This window comes from Chlorocebus sabaeus, chromosome 17, assembly GCF_047675955.1.
Source record: "Chlorocebus sabaeus isolate Y175 chromosome 17, mChlSab1.0.hap1, whole genome shotgun sequence".
Lineage (NCBI taxonomy): Eukaryota > Metazoa > Chordata > Mammalia > Primates > Cercopithecidae > Chlorocebus > Chlorocebus sabaeus.
Genome location: NC_132920.1, coordinates 13,568,667 through 13,586,460, shown reverse-complemented (window position 1 = coordinate 13,586,460; position 17,794 = coordinate 13,568,667). Strand labels below are relative to the sequence as shown.

At 41.0% G+C, this 17,794-nt stretch overlaps 1 protein-coding gene and 1 long non-coding RNA gene across 8 annotated transcripts in view; both read right to left on the bottom strand.

The window, feature by feature from the left end:
• Positions 1 to 1,893: 1,893 nt before the first annotated feature.
• SIRT5 (sirtuin 5) overlaps positions 1,894 to 17,794 on the bottom strand; it is a 38,045-nt gene continuing 22,144 nt past the window's right edge. For all 7 annotated transcript variants that reach the window (XM_007973655.3, XM_073005675.1, XM_007973657.3 and 4 more), the window contains 5 exons: positions 17,181 to 17,268; positions 15,755 to 15,808; positions 13,594 to 13,717; positions 11,826 to 11,941; positions 1,894 to 2,291 (listed from right to left, as the gene is read on the bottom strand). In XM_007973655.3, the coding sequence (XP_007971846.2) occupies positions 2,216 to 2,291; positions 11,826 to 11,941; positions 13,594 to 13,717; positions 15,755 to 15,808; positions 17,181 to 17,268 (458 nt within the window). In that variant the 3' untranslated portion in view covers positions 1,894 to 2,215. The remainder of the gene's footprint in view (positions 2,292 to 11,825; positions 11,942 to 13,593; positions 13,718 to 15,754; positions 15,809 to 17,180; positions 17,269 to 17,794) is intronic.
• LOC140708824 (uncharacterized) lies at positions 7,274 to 11,816 on the bottom strand. Its single transcript, XR_012089035.1, has 2 exons — positions 11,654 to 11,816; positions 7,274 to 11,519 (listed from the first exon to the last, which is right to left on the bottom strand). It is a non-coding gene; the product is annotated as an uncharacterized lncRNA (long non-coding RNA).

Genomic DNA, 17,794 nt, shown 5'->3' with positions numbered 1-17,794 from the left:
AATTTAAAAACAACAAAACCAAATAGGAACAAAAATGGTAAAACTTAAGAACAAAAAAAAAAGCTGCCGAACCAGAGGTTCATTATGAGAAGAATTGCAAAGAACAGTTTGAAATCTCTAGGTCTTAGTCTAAGATAGAGATTACAAATCAAAAATACAATCAGACTCCCTGAGATACTGTGCTAACACTAGGAAAATGAATACAGTTAATTTGGAGCAGCCCAGGAACAAACTTCTTATAAGTGCATGACGGTATTTTATGTGCAAAACTGCTTTATAAGTACTATAAGACTATTACAGGTATTACCAGTGCCCTCAGTGTAAACTCCTTGGCCCACCCATGTAAAGTGTAAATTGAGCCCTCAGGGTCCCTGACTAGTTCTCCAGCCGCCCCATAGGCTATGAGCATCCCTCTTCCCCACAAAAAGTACCATTGGGATTAATTAAAGGTTATGCCTTGTAATGCAGTACAAAGTTTTATATGACAGTATCTTGTTGCCTGTTTCTACAAAAGCCAAGGGTGTAACATTAAATGCAATTGTGCAAGGGGCTGAGGTGATGTGGTCCAAGTATGTTATCACTTCAGGAAGCCCACTGGATCCAAGGGACCCTGTCATGTATGACCTTCATACACTGTTGATAATGGCCATGCCTCCCAGTCAGGCCTCTGACACTTGTTGGGCAGCAGGCATTCCAAGGCCCCTAAGCACTGAGTTAGCTGGTAAAGGTTAGGGAAAAAGCTGTATTCTTGCTACTTTACTCCAAGGTAGTAAAGTGTATGGAAAATGTACCCGACGGAAATAACTTAAGCATCCCCTGAGAATGACCCTGTATGGCAGATGCAACTGACAGCAATAACTTAAGAAATGAGGTTTGCCATTGGAGGTTGCTGCGGGGAGGGTGCTGAGTGAAAGTGCTATATAAACTGCATGCTTTTTTTAAGTGGTTGCAGTTCTGTCCAGCCCGCTGCCACTGGACCACCCTGTAAAGTTCCCCAAATATACCCTATGTTTCCTTCACTGGCTCCAGGTCTCTTCTTTGGCCCCTTGAACCTGGTGCCATCCCTACTGAAGTTAACAGAGGTCTGGCCCAACATAAGGGCATCATTTTTTAAAATCCCATGGAAAAAACTCCCAACAGAGTTCAGTGTCTGGGAACGGCTGGCAGGTCCCACAGGAACCATATGCTTCTGCATTTGTGACGTTGAGAAACAGTCCACTGTTGACTCTTCCCCCTTCTAAGGGAGCCAGAGCTAAATTTTAGGCAGCTGTGTTTATCCTGGGGGTTCACATATTTGCATCGTTCTTTCTTCTCATCGTGATGTTCTACCTTGTTGGTACTATTCTCTTCCTTCTTTGCATGAGTTCCTGTTGTGAGCTGCCTCTTGTTCACTGAGGTAATGTAGCCAAATAAGGTTAAAAAGCCCCCAGTAAGCCTGCCGCGGTGGTTCATGCCTGTAATCCCAGCATTTTGGGAGGCCGAGGTGGGCGGATCACCTGAGGTTGGGAGTTCAAGACCAGCCTGACCAACATGGAGGAACCCCATCTCTACTAAAAATACAAAATTAGCCGGGCATGGTGGTGCACGCCTGTAATCCTAGCTACTCAGCAGGCTGAGGCAGGAGAGTCTCTTGAACCCGGGAGGTGGAGGTTGCAGTGAGCTGAGATCGCCCCATTGCACTCCAGCCTGGGCAACAAGAGTGAAACTCTGTCTCAAAAAAAAAAAAAAAAAAGGTCCCCCATAAAGCCATATCCTGGGGTAACATCTTTATATAATAAATTACCTACTATAGAGTGTGATTTTATTTTCCACTAAAACTTGTGCAAAAATCAGAATTAAATAGTAGGGTTTTTACCCCTCGACTTCTACCTTGCCCAAATAACAAAAATATGATCAGGATAACTATATTTTTTTAAGACAATCTAATTTACAAAATTTTTCCCGCCCAATAACCAACCATATACATCAAAGTTATTCTTACGTTTCAGTGCAGACCAAAAATATGCATTAACTTTACAGTTCTGTGACTTTTGAATGTGGGTGCTCTTTGCTACTTCTAAGCCCCCATCGCTTATCAACAGGTTGGATTCTAGCTAGGGAATCAGAGGCTATTCTTAGATTGTTCAATATTCAGCTCACCACCCGTAAGACCATTTCTCCTCTGCACGTGGCCTAGTTCTTAGATATACTCTAATTTCTTTCTTCCCCAGGACACTTAAGAAACAGTTTCATTTTCATGAGGGGCAAGGGCTTCAGGAAGAGTCGTTCCACAGGGTCCCTGGAAATGAAACCTGAAAGAGAAGAAGCAAATATAGCAGTTATGAACTACGGGTTAGCAAAATGAATGCCCTACTTCAGCAAGCACTTATTTCTTAAGTAATACTCAAAGTAAAACCCAAATTCTCATCAATATGGTATTCATTTGTATGCCCACTTCTTTCATCTAGTTTCTAACAACTCTAGTTACAACACTTCACTATGGGCTGGCCTCTGTGACTATGGGAATTTTGAGAAGCAAATGTCTAGAATTTATGTGCCATAAAGAAGAATTTTATTTCAAGGCATAAGAGACATGATTACAAAGTGTATTTTTTTTGTTCTTTTCAAATCCTGAGAACCTGTGCAAGTAAAGTGTATTTTGGGACTATACTGCCAAACTCATTGAAATTGTAAGTATAAAATATACATATATGTGCTATATATGTATTTTATATACATACTTTTTTTTTTTTTGAGACAGAGTCTTGCTCTGTCGCCCAGGCTGGAGTGCAGTGGCGCGATCTCGGCTCACTGCAAGCTCCGCCTCCTGGGTTCACACCATTCTCCTGCCTCAGCCTCCCCAGTAGCTGGGACTACAGGCGGATTATCTGAGCCAGGAGTTTGAAGCTATGATTATACCACTGTACGGACTCCAGCCTGGGTGACAGAGGGAGCCCCAATCTCTTAAAAAAAATAATTCCCCTGTGCCCAGAGTTTAGGTGGCCCAGGTCTTTCAGTACTTACATCTATAACAAACAAACACTGAGGATTACAACTGACATTGAAAAAGTAAAATGTAGCTTGGCTGGTCAAAATCTGCCCAGCGATTCTTTGGATCGGAATAAAAGACACAGGTAAAGCCAGCTGCAAAGTTCACAGGAAACAATCTATTTTCCCCAAGGGTAAGCTGTGAAGTGTCTTAATTCCATTCTTTGAGTGACTACTGCTTTTGGATTTTGTTCCTTAATATTATAAACTATTGGAAACTTTGCTATTTGAAATTATAGCAGTAAAGAATGAAATATTCCTCTAGCCTTGAGGATCTAAGTCACTCTGATACTGAGAAGCAGCCTGGATTTCCAACCCGGGTGCAGAGCTCCAGATAAGGGATTTCTGGACACAACAGTCCACATTGATCTAAACTTTGTATTACAGTTTCTGGGGAAGGGGGACCCTGGCCTACTTCTCCAGCCAGACATGATGTTAACCTCTTTACATTGCACAGCCCTGCTAGTTGCTTGAGTCTATCAAAAACTACTTCATTTAAATTTCACTTAAACTCCACCCTCCCCCCAATTGCTTTAATAACTCTACCTTTCCCTTGTTGGGAAACACACTTCTCAGTTCTGCTGGGGTCTGGTCTCCCTCATGGCATTAAATCAATAAACCTGATCTGGACAGAATACTGGTTGGTTTATGGTGAGTACAGGAGGATTGGGCTAGAACAGGAGGAACTGTCTCCTTCCAGCAATATGTAACACTCAGCCGTAGATACATGGACCAATTCAAAGTTTATGTCCCATTCATCTATTAAGGATGTATTTCCAGGCCGGGAGCGGTGGCTCACGCCTATAACCCCAGCACTTGGGGAGGCTGAGGTGGGCAAATCACTTGAGGTCAGGAGTTTGAGACCAGCCTGGCCAACATGGTGAAACCCTGTCTCTACTAAAAATACAAAAATTAGCTGGGTGTCGTGGCAGGCACCTGTGATCCCAGCTACTCCGGAGGCTGAGGCAGAAGAATCGCTTGAATCCAGGAGATGGAGGTTGCAGTGAGCTGAGACTGCACCCCTGCACTCCAGACTGGGCATCAAGAGTAAAACTCCATCTCAAAAAAAAAAAAAAAAAAAAAAAAAAAGAATTTCCAATAAAATTTTACTTGTTTAGAATTATTTATCTAAACTTATATATAGTTTTTGTTTTTACAATTATGCACTGCAGATTACTATAGTGATAATTCTATCTAGAAGTTTTTTAGTAAAACATTTTTTAACATTTTAAGGAATTTGAAAAAATTAAATAATTCATATGATATTTTGCTGTAGAAGTATAATAGGATAGTCAGTAAAAGATTTTCTTTTCTTTCTTTTTTTTTTTTTTTTTTTTAAGACAGAGTCTCACTCTGTCATCTAAGCTGGAGTGCAGTGGCACGATCTCGGCTCACTGCAGCTTCTGCCTCCCAGGCTTTAGGGATTCTCCCACCTCAGCCTCCCGAGTAGCTGGGATTACAGTTGTGGACCACCACGCCTGGCTAATTTTTGTATTTTTAGTATAGATAGGGTTTTGCCAGGTTGGCCAGGCTGGTCCCGAACTCCTGGCTTCAAGTGATCCTCCCGCCTCAGCCTCCCAAAGGGCTGGGATTACAGGCATGAGCCACTGCACCTGGCCAGTAAAAGATTTTCATGCATAAACACATATTACGTTAGTATAAATTCTGTAGTAGTGATAGAATGGAAATACAAGTTCAAAGAGAAAAGAAAAAATGTGAAATTTCCAATTGTTAAGGAAGGGCTATATATTTATTTTGTAAATGGATTGGTGGTGTGTACCAGATAGTTATAACATTCACATTGGACTGCATACATTTAAAACCATGATATGGTAGCTTTTATTTTAAAATGTCAGTGTTTTGGCCACGCACAGTGGCTCACGCCTGTAATCCCAGCACTTTTGGGAGGTCGAGCTAGGCAGATTGCCTGATGTCAGTAGTTTTAGACCAGCCTGGGAAACGTGGTGAAAACCCATCTCTACTAAAAAAAATACAAAAAATTAGCCGGGTGTGGTGGCGCACGCCTGTAGTCCTAGCTACTCAGGAGGCTGAGGCAGGAGAATTGCTTGAACCAGGGAGGCAGAGGTTGCAGTGAGTTGAGATCGTGCCACTGCAGTCCAGCCTGGGCAACAGAGCCAGACTCTGTCTCAAAAATAAATAAATAAAAATAAATAAATAAATAAATAAATAAATAAATAGTCAGTGTTTCCAATGCACTTGGAATGACATCTCCAACTGTAATATTTTTGATTTAAAAAACCTTAGATGTCAACTTGTAAAATGTGAAAGGCATACATGAACATTGTTTGAAAGCCTCTTTTCTAGCACATCTGTGCACTCTGCCTGCCCCCACCAGTTGCAGGACAACCAAGACTACAGTGTTAGTTCCACATCTGCTCATGCCACTTTTATTGGTTAATGTAATCATCTCGCTGAATTTAAAATTATGTAATAAACTGCAAAAATAGAGCTGTTAAAAGAGAGTTATTTCTAGGAAAACTAGCTGAATGCTTGGGAAAGACATACTGAGTCACTAAATATAATTCTGTTAAATTAGGTGTAGGTGTAAAAGACGGGGGAAGACAGCTTCACGTGTTTCTTTTCCTAAGTTCTTGCTCTCCTTTAAAAGAAAAAAACAAAACAAAACAGACAAATATCAAAAAACAGAAGTTGTAATCCAGTGTTTGCCAAGGTTTCTTGATAAGAATCACCTGGGTCATTTGCTAGCTACATAAACAGGCATCTCCCCCTGGAAATTCTGATTCAGGAAGTCTAGGTGGGGGGCCTTGGGATCTGATTTTCCTGGTTGTCTGTTTTTGTTTTTGTTTTTTTTTAATAAAATAAGGGCTGGAGTCATTCATATCTTCAGGGATATTTGGGGAACACGAGGAAGATTATGGATACGATTTATGTAAGAAAGGTGAGCTCCAATCAGCAGATCCCTACTGAAAACAAAAGGCCTTTAGCTCTATTCCAAAAAAAAAAAAAAAAAAAAGCAGGCCAAGTGCAGTGGCTCACGCCTGTAATCCCAGCACTTCGGGAGGCCAAGGCAGATGGATCACTTGAGGCCAGGAGTTTGAGACCTGTCTATCCAACATGGTGAAATCCCATCTCTACTAAAATTACAAAAATTAGCCAGGTGTGGTGGTGCACGCCTGTAACCCCAGCTACTCGGGAGGCTTAGGTGGGAGGATTGCTTGAGCCCGGGAGGCACAGATTCCAGTAAACCGAGATTGTGCCAATGCACTCCAGCCTGGACAACAGAGCAAGACTTTGTCTCAAAAAAGAAAAAAAAAAAAAAAAAAAAGAAAAGAAAAAGGAAATGAAGGTACATTCATGCTTTAAATCAAAATGTTTAAAGTATGTATGCGCCCTTTTCTATTAGTCTTGTTTTCAGTGGCTTTTTGAATGAACAGACCAACTAAGCCCTGACTGCATAGACTAGGAGGGCTTCCCTACTCGCCCTTGACAGCACAGCCAGGGAGAGCGCTAGACCTCCCTAACACACACGGTCAACGATCACTTCAAAGCAGTGACCTCTTCACACCCTAGATAGGTAACTATATAACCACAACAATCTATAAAACTCTCTTACCTAACAATTCCTTAGACTTCTAAACTCCACCAGCAGATAGCTTGGGCGTCTTCCCTCCCCAGGGCCCCCAACTCCATTACTTTACTGCTCGCCTCTCCTGGGACTTCTTCCTCACTCCACTCCAGCCACACTGAGGGGCCTCTGCTCCAGGTGGTCCCACTGTCTGGAAAGGTCTTATCCCAGATCACCTCTTTGGCTGCCTCCTCCACCTCCTTGAAGTCTTTGCTCAAATCTCTTCTTAATGAGGTTTGTGGTCCACCCAACTGGATCCTGCAACCTGTCAGCCCAACCCCCTCACATACAACTCCATCTTTGCTTTGCGCGGTCTCTTAGCACCTGCTCACATGCTGTAGAATGTGCACCTTATGTTCACTGCTTACCTGTCTGCCTCCACCACTAGAATATAATCTTCCCTTGGGAGATTTTTGTTTTGTTTACTGCTATGTCCTATCCTAAGCACTTAGAACAGTGTCTGGTACATAGTGGATACTTATAAATATTTGTGGACTTTGATTAAATTCCAATGTTTAGAGAAATTCAAAGATCAACAGGGCACAACATAGTGGCTACAGGGCACGGTGGCCAGAAGGTGCTTTGAAGGCCCTGCCTACCAGCTCCCTGCAGCAACAGTCCCATTTTTGCCTCAACGAATGTACAAATCCCAACAAGATAAGGCCCCCCTGGGGTTAACAGTCAAAACACTGAGGTTTAAATTCAAAAATGCCTAGGGTTTACTGGGATAGTCAGGGTTTATCAGAAATCATCCAATACAAGCATCGGGCATGGGGAAAATGACAAAACCAAAACTGGAACTAATTAACACCTTGAAAATATAAATACATTCCTGTGGGAGGAGAATTCTATGCCTTTGTCTCGGGATTAGAACTGGGGCAAAGAATCTGAACAACTTGTGCAAGGCCTAAGGTGTTCTGTGAGATCCAAATCCTTATCAAAATATAGGCAGCATTCTAGCCGCCTATTTAGGTAACAAAGAAAATCAGATTAAAAGTAGTAGGGAACATTATTCCATTTTTTTTTTTTTTTTTTCTCATTAACCTAGAGCAGGGGTTAGAAAACTTTTTCTGTAAAGGGCCACACAGGACAGATTTTAGGCTTTGCAGACCAGCCAGTCTCTGCTGCAACTATTCACCTCTGTCATCCTAGTGCAAAAGCAGCCACACACAATATACAAACATAGGGCCACAGCTGTGTTCCAATGAAACCTTATTTACAGATACAGGTGGTGGGCAAATTTGGCCCACAGGCAGTAGTTTGCTGACCCCTGACCTAGGGTAAAGTTCAACCAAAATCTGTTAAGCATGAGACATAAAATTCTGCCATTGTTAAGCTCTGTGTTTAAACAGTCCTCTTAGTTGCTCCAGGGTTGGTTTGTGCCTTTGAAAAATTGAGTAGGATGAGATGACTATCACCAGCATCTCTTCTAAATGTCTGCTTTCATGATGCCAAGAAAAAAGCATTGCTGGCTTCATTGATCAGTTACTCCTTCATTGATCAGATGACAGTTCCTGTGATCAGTCTGGTTGATAAGGAGCTTGTCAAATTGATAAGAATTTCTAACTAGCAAGTAGCCTGTTTGTCAGAGACAATCATAGGTTTTCAAGACAATATGAAGCTGAAGAATTTTGGCTGAAGTAGCAGCTGAAACAGGCCTGTGGTTTTAGGAGGCTTGACTTGTGCAATGATATATATTACATGCCAAGAATCTCTTCTGAACTGGCAGGAAAAACCACCAAGTTCAGTTTCTTTCACATGAAAACACAGCCACCATATGCAAGGGATGCTGGGCCACCGCTGGTCAGTCCATGGCACAGGAGGTGGGGGCCAACTCTAAACCTGCATTGTAGAAATACTCCAGTTTTATTTTCTTCTTTTTCTCTATCTGCATTTTCTTACTTTTCTACAATGATGATTTGTTTTAATTCTTTATAATAATCAGAGATGAGACAGAGATCAAATGACTGAAAAGAAACCGTATTAGAAGAGCCAAACTGGGGACATAGCTCATGTCCTGCTTCACGAAGTTCATCCTGTCCCACTCTTTGAGTTTTCTGATGGTCTTTCAAACAGACAGGAGGCTTGAACTACCTAGCTCTGGTATTACTACTCCTAGTCATGCTAAGGGGCCCAGCTGCTACACATAGGTGCCACAACACAAATCAGAGGGAGGCCTAATGTGCATTTTTCAGGAGATAAGTTAGAAGATAATTTAATTTTTTATATAACAGCTTTATTGAGATTTGATTCACATACAATCCACCTATTTCAAATATATAATTCAGTGGCTTTTAGCGTATTCACAGACTTATACGACCATCACCACAATAGACTTTTAGAGCATTTTTAACAACCTCGAAGAAACTTGTTCTCATTAGCACCCACTCCCCATTCCTCCCTACTCCCAGCCAAAATCTTCTCGACTCATCTACTCCCACTCATCTACCTTCTCTCTATTGATCTGCCTATTCTGGATATTTCATATAAATGAAGTCATACCATATGTGGTCTTTTATGACCAGCTTCTTTCACTTAGCATAACGTTTTCAAGGGTCATCCATGTAGTAGCATATACGGATACCGCATTCTTTTTACGGCTAAAATATAATGCATTGTACAAACATACCAAATTGTATTTATTCATCCTTCAGTCGATGGACGTTTGGGTTGTTTCCACTTTTTCCATGAACAAGTTGCTATAAACATTTGTGTACAAATTTTTGTGTAGATGTGATTTCATTTCTAGGACTATATACCAAGGAGTAGAATTGCTAGATCACATAGTAACTCTATATTTAACTGCCACATTGTTTTCTAAAATGACTGCCCCATTGTACATTCCCATCAGCCATGTATAAGGGTTCCAGTTTCTTCACCAACACTTGTGATTTTCCTTTATCTTAAAAATTATAGCCACACTTGTAGCTGTGAAGTGATGATATTTCGTTGTGGTTTTATGATATTGAACATCATTTCAGTATGCTTATTGGCCATGTGTATATATTTGGAGAAATGGCGTTTCAAATATTTTGACCTGGTTTTTAATTGGATTGTCTTTTTATTATTTATAGTTGTAAGAGTACTTTATATATCCTGGATACAAATCCCTTATCAAATATCAAATATTAGACTTACAAATATTTTCTCCCATTCTATGGGTTGTCTTTTTACTTAACGGTACCCATTGGAGTATAAAAGTTTTAAATTTTGATAAAGTCCAATTTATCCTTTTTTCTTACGTTCCTTGCACTTTTGGTGTCATATCTAAGAAAGCTTTCACTAACCCAAGGTTACAAAGATTTACTCCTACATTTTCTTTTGACATGTTATACTTTTAGTTCTTACATTTAGGTCTATGATCCATCTTGGGTTATTTTTTGTGTATGGTGTGACAGAGGGGTCCAAGCTCATTCTTTTGCATGTGGATATCCAGCACTATTTCTTGAAAAAGACTGTATTTCATCAAATTGTCTTGCCACTCTTCTCAAAAATCAACTGACCATGAATGTGAGGTTTTGTGTTATTGTTCTGTTTTGTTTTCTACTGGACTCTCAATTCTATTCCACTGATTCTATATATCTATCCTATGCCAGTGCCACACTATCTTGATTACTGCAACTTTGTAGTAAGGTTTTTTTTTTTCTTTTGATGGAGTTTTGCTCTTGTTGCCCAGGCTGGAGTGCAATGGCACAATCTCGGCTCACCGCAACCTCCACCTCCCAGGTTCAACTGATTCTCCTGCCTCAGCCTCCCAAGTAGCTAGGATTACAGGCATGTGCCACCATGCCCATCTAATATGTGGTAAGTTTTGAAATTGGGAAGTATGAGTTCTCCAACTTCATTTTTCATTTTGTTTTGGCTATTTTGGGTCACTTGCATTTTCATATGAATTTTAGAGTAATCTTTTCAATTAATTGCTGTAACAAGCCAGTTGTGATTTTGATAAGGACTGAGTTGATTGAGCCCATAGATCAATTTGGGGAGCATTGCCATCTTAATCATATTAAGTTGTCCAATCCATGAACATTGGATATGTTTCCATTCATTTAAGCCTTCTTTATTTCTTTCAACAATGTTCTGTAGTTTTCAAAGTATAAGTTTAGCATAGGAGGCAATTTTTTTTTAGGCTATCTTCTTAGTTCCTACTACTCACATACAAATGAAGAACTATGGATCAAGAACACAGGCTGTAGCTGATCAAAAAGACACATGGAAAAGAAAAGGCCCAGAGCCAGTTCACTCACCTGAGGAGGGGCCTACTTAAGTGTCTGTGGCCCCTTTTCTTTTTTCCTTTTTTTTTTAAATCCCAGCAGAGACTTTGAAGAGTGGTTCCTATCCTGGCTGCACACTGGAATCACCTAGGAAGCCTATCAAATGATGATGTCTGGGCTGCAACTCAGAGCAATGACACTGAAATTTCATGAAGTGGCCCCCAGGCATCAGTATTTTTAAAATATGCAGCCAAGGTTGGAAACTGCTGATTAAAGTAATGACAAGATGTTTCAATGAAGTTTTCTATTTTATTCATTTATATTCATTTACTACTTATTTATAGTCTAACTTATTCAAAAGGAATTAACTAGATGGATAAGAATAAGAAGTAAAGGCAAAAAAAAAAGTTGGAGTGAGAAAAAAGACAGAAGGGTGAAGACATCAAACAGACCCAGGAATAAGACTAAAAATGCATACTATGACAATCTACACTTCCCACCCAAACTTGAGAAGCAGGATCAGTGTCATAACATGGCCACAGATACAGATAACCTTGGCGATTAGACCAAAGGGGAATCTGCCAGGTGGCCTCCCAGTGAGAACGGCAGGTGATGAGGTTCTGCAAGGGCATCTCCCAGGCTTACTTGCGGAGCATCTGGGTAACCTACAACTAAAGGCCATCACTAAGTCTAGCTTAAAAATGTAAGGGAAAGCAAAGCCTAAGGAATCAAAGAAGAGCTTTCAAAATGTGAACAAATAAAAGTCCCACGGCAAATGTCGCGTACAATGACAGAGCTACCCTACCTTAGTCTACAGTGAATGATTTTGTTCTTCCATAAAAGCAACTGCAGATCAAACAAAAAAACACAAACCCTGTGTCTTTTTTAAAAATTAGAGGAGTAGGTCAACTATGTTTAGATGACCATGTCTGCACCTGCCTCCCACATCGCCCTCTCCCATCAGGGTATCCCAGTACCTGAATCTGTTCGTAGCTGGGGTGGTCTCCGTATTAAATTCCGCCACTGGCACGCCCCTGGCAGCCACCTGGGGGGCAAACATGGCTGCTGGGTACACCACAGAGGAAGTGCCCACCTACAAGGCAAGCATGTGGAGATGGACAAACGGCCACACGACAAGAAGGAACATTTTTTCAGAAAACCTTACACAAATTCAGATAGGCCTGTGGTTGCATGTGTGAGAAAAGCCAAACAGGATGGGATAAAACAGGGTGTCCAAGGGATGAGGGAAAGTGAAGAGGTGTCCTTTGATCAATCACTAGAATCGACAAGAATATGTGACATGAAAAGGAGAGTTAACAAAAGAGTGACTTAGAAGTGACTCAACATGTTTTGGGGGTAGTTCTGGTTTTGTTTCTGCTTTAAAGTTAAGCAAATGATCTATCACTTTTTAAAACATATTTTCTTTTTGTTAAAGGTAGAAAATACGAAGAAAAAACATACATATCAATAATCTTACCCCAAGATAACCACTGTTAACATTTTCATGTATGTCCTCTTAGGTTTTCTCTCATAAATATTTGCTTATAAACATTCTTTGCAGGGAGGGAAGAGCATGACTGGTTTGTAAACCAGCTTTTCTCATTTAACAATCCATCATCAACAGTGATACTATACTCGACATTGGAAAGCATTCTTTAAATACTGGCTGAATGAATATGCACCACAAGAAAGTGCCTCTGCTTTTAAAGATGTGTCAAGAAAAATTTGAAATATGCATACAATCTGTCCAATTAATCCCACTTTTAGGAAATGTGTCTTAAGGAAATCATTTGAAGAGCATGGTAAGATTTCTATCTAAGGATATGTACGATATCATTGATTAAAATATCAAAATTCGAAATAGCCCAAATGTCTTACAGTAGAGAATTAGCTAAATATATCATTCCCTATCCATAGAAAACACCATACAGTCAACTGAAAGATGATATTGATTTAGATGTGCTGATATGGAATATGCTAAGTGAACTGCTGCGTGAATAAAGTCGTTTCAAAACAGAACATGTCATGAATTCGGCTTTGAATTTTAATTAATATGTGTACATCTGCATAAGAAAAGGTTTAGACCAGAGGTGGGCAAACTTATTCTGAAAAGGACCACACGGTAAATTTTTCAGGCTTTGCGGCCATTCAGTCTCTGTCACAAGTACTTAACTCTGCCACTGTAGTTTGAAAGTAGTCATAGTGTGTGGAAGAATGAGTGCGGCTGAGTTCCAATAAAACTTTATTTACAAAAACAGGTAGCAGGCCCAATTTGGCCCAAAGGCTGCTGTTTGCTCACTCCTGGTCTAGAAGAAAATATACTAAACTGCTAATGGTAACTATTTCTGATTAGTAAACTATGGGCGATTTCTAATTTCCTCTTTATAATGTGATAATTTTTGCATGTTCTCAATTAAATTTAATCATAAGCACGTATTATTTTAAAAACCAATAGCATGTTCTTTTCTTTTTTTTTTTTGGTAGGGCTGGGGGAGAAGGCTTTGAGATGTCCAAGACATGCATGGTTTCCTATTTTAATATAAAGTCTTATTCATTGTTTCTCAGTTTTTCTATAGGATACCACAAAGACCTCTCAACATACATTTTAAGGAAAGGAAGAAGGGGAGGGGGGAGAGAAGGCGGGAAGGAAAGAAGCAAGGGAGCGAGGAAGGAAAAGAGGAGAGGGGGAAGGAAAAAATAACAAACTCCAGTCCTGTCTTGGGGTTAGGGAAAGCCGTGACCCACCACTAGACATAAATCACAGCGGGCGAGCTCTTTGTCAACCTCCTCCAGAACGGCAGGATCCAGGTTTTCTCCAAACCACACGACGTGAGGGCGCAGCAAGCCTCCGCAGCCGGCCTCTTCACACCTGGAAGAATGGGATCCTTGAGCCAACCCCGAGCAAAGTCTGCCCAGCTGGATCGGAGGGTGGCCAGGGGCTACCCCAAACCCAGTACGTCCAGATGGTTCACCTCTGATGCCTCTTATTCCCTACACCCTCCTCCCAGCCTATATAAACTTGCCTTGCATGTGAAGCATCAGGTTTAACGGTCCTTTTTATTTCGTTTTGTTTTTTTTGAGACGGAGTCTGGCTCTGCTAGCAGCCCAGACTGGAGTGCAGTGGCCTGGTCTCGGCTCACTGCAAGCTCTGCCTCCCGGGTTCACGCCATTCTCCTGCCTCAGCCTCCCGAGTAGCTGGGACTACAGGCGCCCGCCACCTCGCCCGGCTAATTTTTGTATTTTTAGTAGAGACGGGGTTTCACTATGTTGGCCAGGCTGGTCTCAAACTCCTGACCTCATGATATGCCTGCCTCGGCCTCCCAAAGTGCTGGGATGACAGGCGTGAGCCACCGTGCCCTGCCGAACTGTCCTTATTTTTTATCTTGTCTCTATGTACTTGATGTGCTGACAGACTGTTTCAGCTAAGCTTTCCCGGTTCCTTCATTATGCTCACACTTGTGCTCACAGCCACCCAGACCTGGGAGTCATAATGGACTCAGGTTTGCCTCCCACCCCAAGCATCCCCTAATTTCATCCATGACCTTTCATGTGCTCTCAGGTTCACGTCTCTCTGGCCCCGTTATGTAGTCAGCTTTCCTGTATCCATTACTAAAAATCTCTTTCTTTCACTCCCTCCTACCTTAGGGTCACCTTCTATACACCTCCTAAAATCATCCCTCAAACACCATTTTCATCATCGTAATCTCCTGCATCATAGAAGTCCTCCAGGTCTCCCTATTCCTTCAGAAGAAAACTTTAATATTTAGCAATTAAAACCCTCATAAGGAAAATTTAAAAGGTTCTGTGGTTAAATAAGTCAGTAAAGCATTAACATACATTTTATAACCACTTTTTAGAAGGCAGCAATGTGGAATAAATGCTTTGAAAACTCCTGCAGTAGAGCAAACATATTTTAACTTTGTTTAGTCTAACGTTTCTGTATTTGAGTGCCTAACATGTTTTTATCAAGTAATGTCTCTCAACGTAATATTAAATTAATGTTCTATGAAACACTTTTAGAAGTGCTGTTTTATTTTACCTTAAAAACACTCTAATCCAGCCAGGCGCGGTGGCTCCTGCCCGTAATCCCAGCATGTTGGGAGGCTGAGGTGGGTGGATCACCTGAGGTCAAGAGCTCGAGACCAGCCTGGCCAACATGGCAAAACCTCATCTCTACTAAAAACACAAAAAATGGCCAGGTGTGGTGGCAGGCGCCTGTAATCCCAGCTACTCGGGAGGCTGAGGCAGGAGAATCACTTGAACCCAGGAGGCAGAGATTACAGTGAGCCAAGATCGCGCCACTGCACTCCAGCCTGGGCAACAGAGTGAGATTCCATCTCAAAAAAAAAAAAAAAAAAAAACAAAAAAACAAAAAAACAAAAAAAACCCACAACAAAAAAACCTCTGATCCAATTACAGATTATAGAAGTGCTGTTTTAATGTCTGGTTTTGAAAAATTGGCATAAAAATCTTCCTTTTTTTTTTTTTTTTTTTTTTTAATCTATGAACATTCTGTTTGGTCCTATAACCTCTCCTATTCACGTCCTTTCATTGCCTCCTTAACCATGGATTAATAATGCCAGTGATGTTATTTGACCAGTTACAGGTCAGCCCATATGCTTTCTGTACACTGGGTAACCACCTGTCACACAACAGCTTCAGAAACTTTCCCGACCTCAAATGATCCCGCCAGAACACAAAGCAAAAAGGGGTTGGAAAGGAATCATTTTTTTCATCCTAATTTGGTTCATCCTTTGTCCTTTCACTTTTGGTCTCAGAGGTCAAGGCTGGTTTTTACATTTGTGCATTTGATTTAAGAGGCATCTTGCCAAATACATGTTTAGATTTTGATGCCTATTTTTTTTGTAACCTGGAACACTAGTACAAATCAGAGTTTTTTACCCACCGGGGAAGTTTCTCAACTGGGATGCTGGCATCTTGAGTTCCAGGTTCTGGAGCACTGAAGTAAATAATATTAGAAAAGAAAGATTGTTATTGGCATAATAAAAAATAAACAACATAACTCAGTTTGTATATTTGCCTGGTAGTATGTGGTGTAAAACTCCTAATTAATACATGCTCACTTGGAAGGGCATTAGAAGGAAGGACCCCAGGCCATTAATTACCAGTGGTACTGGGCATAGTGGCTCATGCCTGTAATCCCAGCATTTGGTGAGGCCAGAGTGGGAGGACTGCTTGAGGCCAGAAGATCAAGACCAGCCTGGGCAATATAGTGAGACTGCATTTCTACCAGAAATACAAAAATTAGCTCAGTGTGGTGCATGCCTATAGTCCTAGCTACTTGGGAGGCTAAGGCAGGAGGATTGCTTGAGCCCAGGAGTTGGAGGCTGCAGTAAGGTGTGATTGTGCCACTGTACTCCAGCCTGGGAAACAGAGCAAGACTCTGTCTCAGAAAAAAAAAAAAAAAAAAAAAAAAAATCACCCGTGGTTGTACTGCCAGTGAGAGAATTCGTGTGTGGGGAGGGCTGGAGTAGCTGGGTGTGCTAAGAGGGAACTTCATGTTTACCTTTATACACCATCATCATTTGTATCCTCTGCAATTACATTATACATTCCTTATATAATTTATACTGTTTTGAAATGGAATTTTCCTCAATATTGTGTCTACCCTCAAATGTTTTCCTCATTGTAACAATAGTGCATATTCATCATAGAAATGTAGGAAAATTCAGAAAGATATAAAGAAGAAATTAAAAATTACCCATAATCCCTCCACTCCTGATATTCCTTGTTAATATTTTGTTATATTTTCTTCTGGTCTTTTAACTATATGCAGATATAAAAACTCATGTGTGTATAAATTCAGGACCATGTGGTTTTCACTTAACACTGTAAGCTGTGAGCAAAATATTTCTTTTATCACAAGGCTATATTTAGTTTTTTTGTTTTTTTTTTTTTTTGAGACAGGGTCTCCCTGTCACCCAGGCTGTGGTGCGGTGGCATGATCTCAGCTCACTGCAGCCTCGACTTCCCAGGCTCAAATAACCCTCCCACTTCAGCCTCTGTAGTAGGTGGGACTACAGTCATGTGCCACCACACCCAGCTAAATTTTTTTTTTTTTTTTTTGTAAGAGAGGTTTCTCACTATGTTGCCCAGGCTGATCTTGAACTCCTGAACTCAAGCAATCTTCCCACCTTGTAACCCCAAAGTGCTGGGATTACAGGCATGAGCCACCACACCCAGCCTTGTATTTAGTCTTATTTCTCATAAATACCAATGGGAATCTTTGATGAACGTTCAATTTCCTCACATTTATGTCCGACCTAAAGGAGAAAACAACATATACTTATTCTGTAGTGTGGTATAATTACCCTTTTCCTGATAAAGCTGGACAAATTGGACTCTTGTAATTCTCAGCCACAACGCCACAAGAGGTACATCGAGTTTTAAATAAGCTACCTGAAAAATACATATGAAGCAAATCCAGAATTTAGTCTAATCAAGAGCAATCGTCTCCACGTCTGAAAGGGTGTAAGATACTTCACTTTCCACACTTCATTTCATTTTCTGGTCTCACCCAGTTACCCAGGCCGGAGTGTAGTAGTACGATCATAGCTCACTGCAGCTTCCAACTCCTGGGCTCGAGCGATCCTCCCACCTTTGCCTCCTGAGCAGCTGGGACTATAGGTGTGCACCGCCACACTGAGCCATACTTCATTTTAGCAAATGGGCCTACCCTAGCTTTCATGGGAAACAGAGGCATGCAGTACTCAAGCCAGTCAAGAACATATGCCCTCAAGGACTTTATAATCTGGAGGAAAAGTAACTAATTCCATGACTAACGTGCCGTCAGATGACCTTGGAGTGGTGTTCAAGTGGGCAGAAGAAGCCAGTAGGGTAGAGGGAGCTCAGCCTAAATCTAAGGGCATGATTTATTGATATGACGGATAAGGGTTCAATGGCATGGGATATGTTTACAAAATCT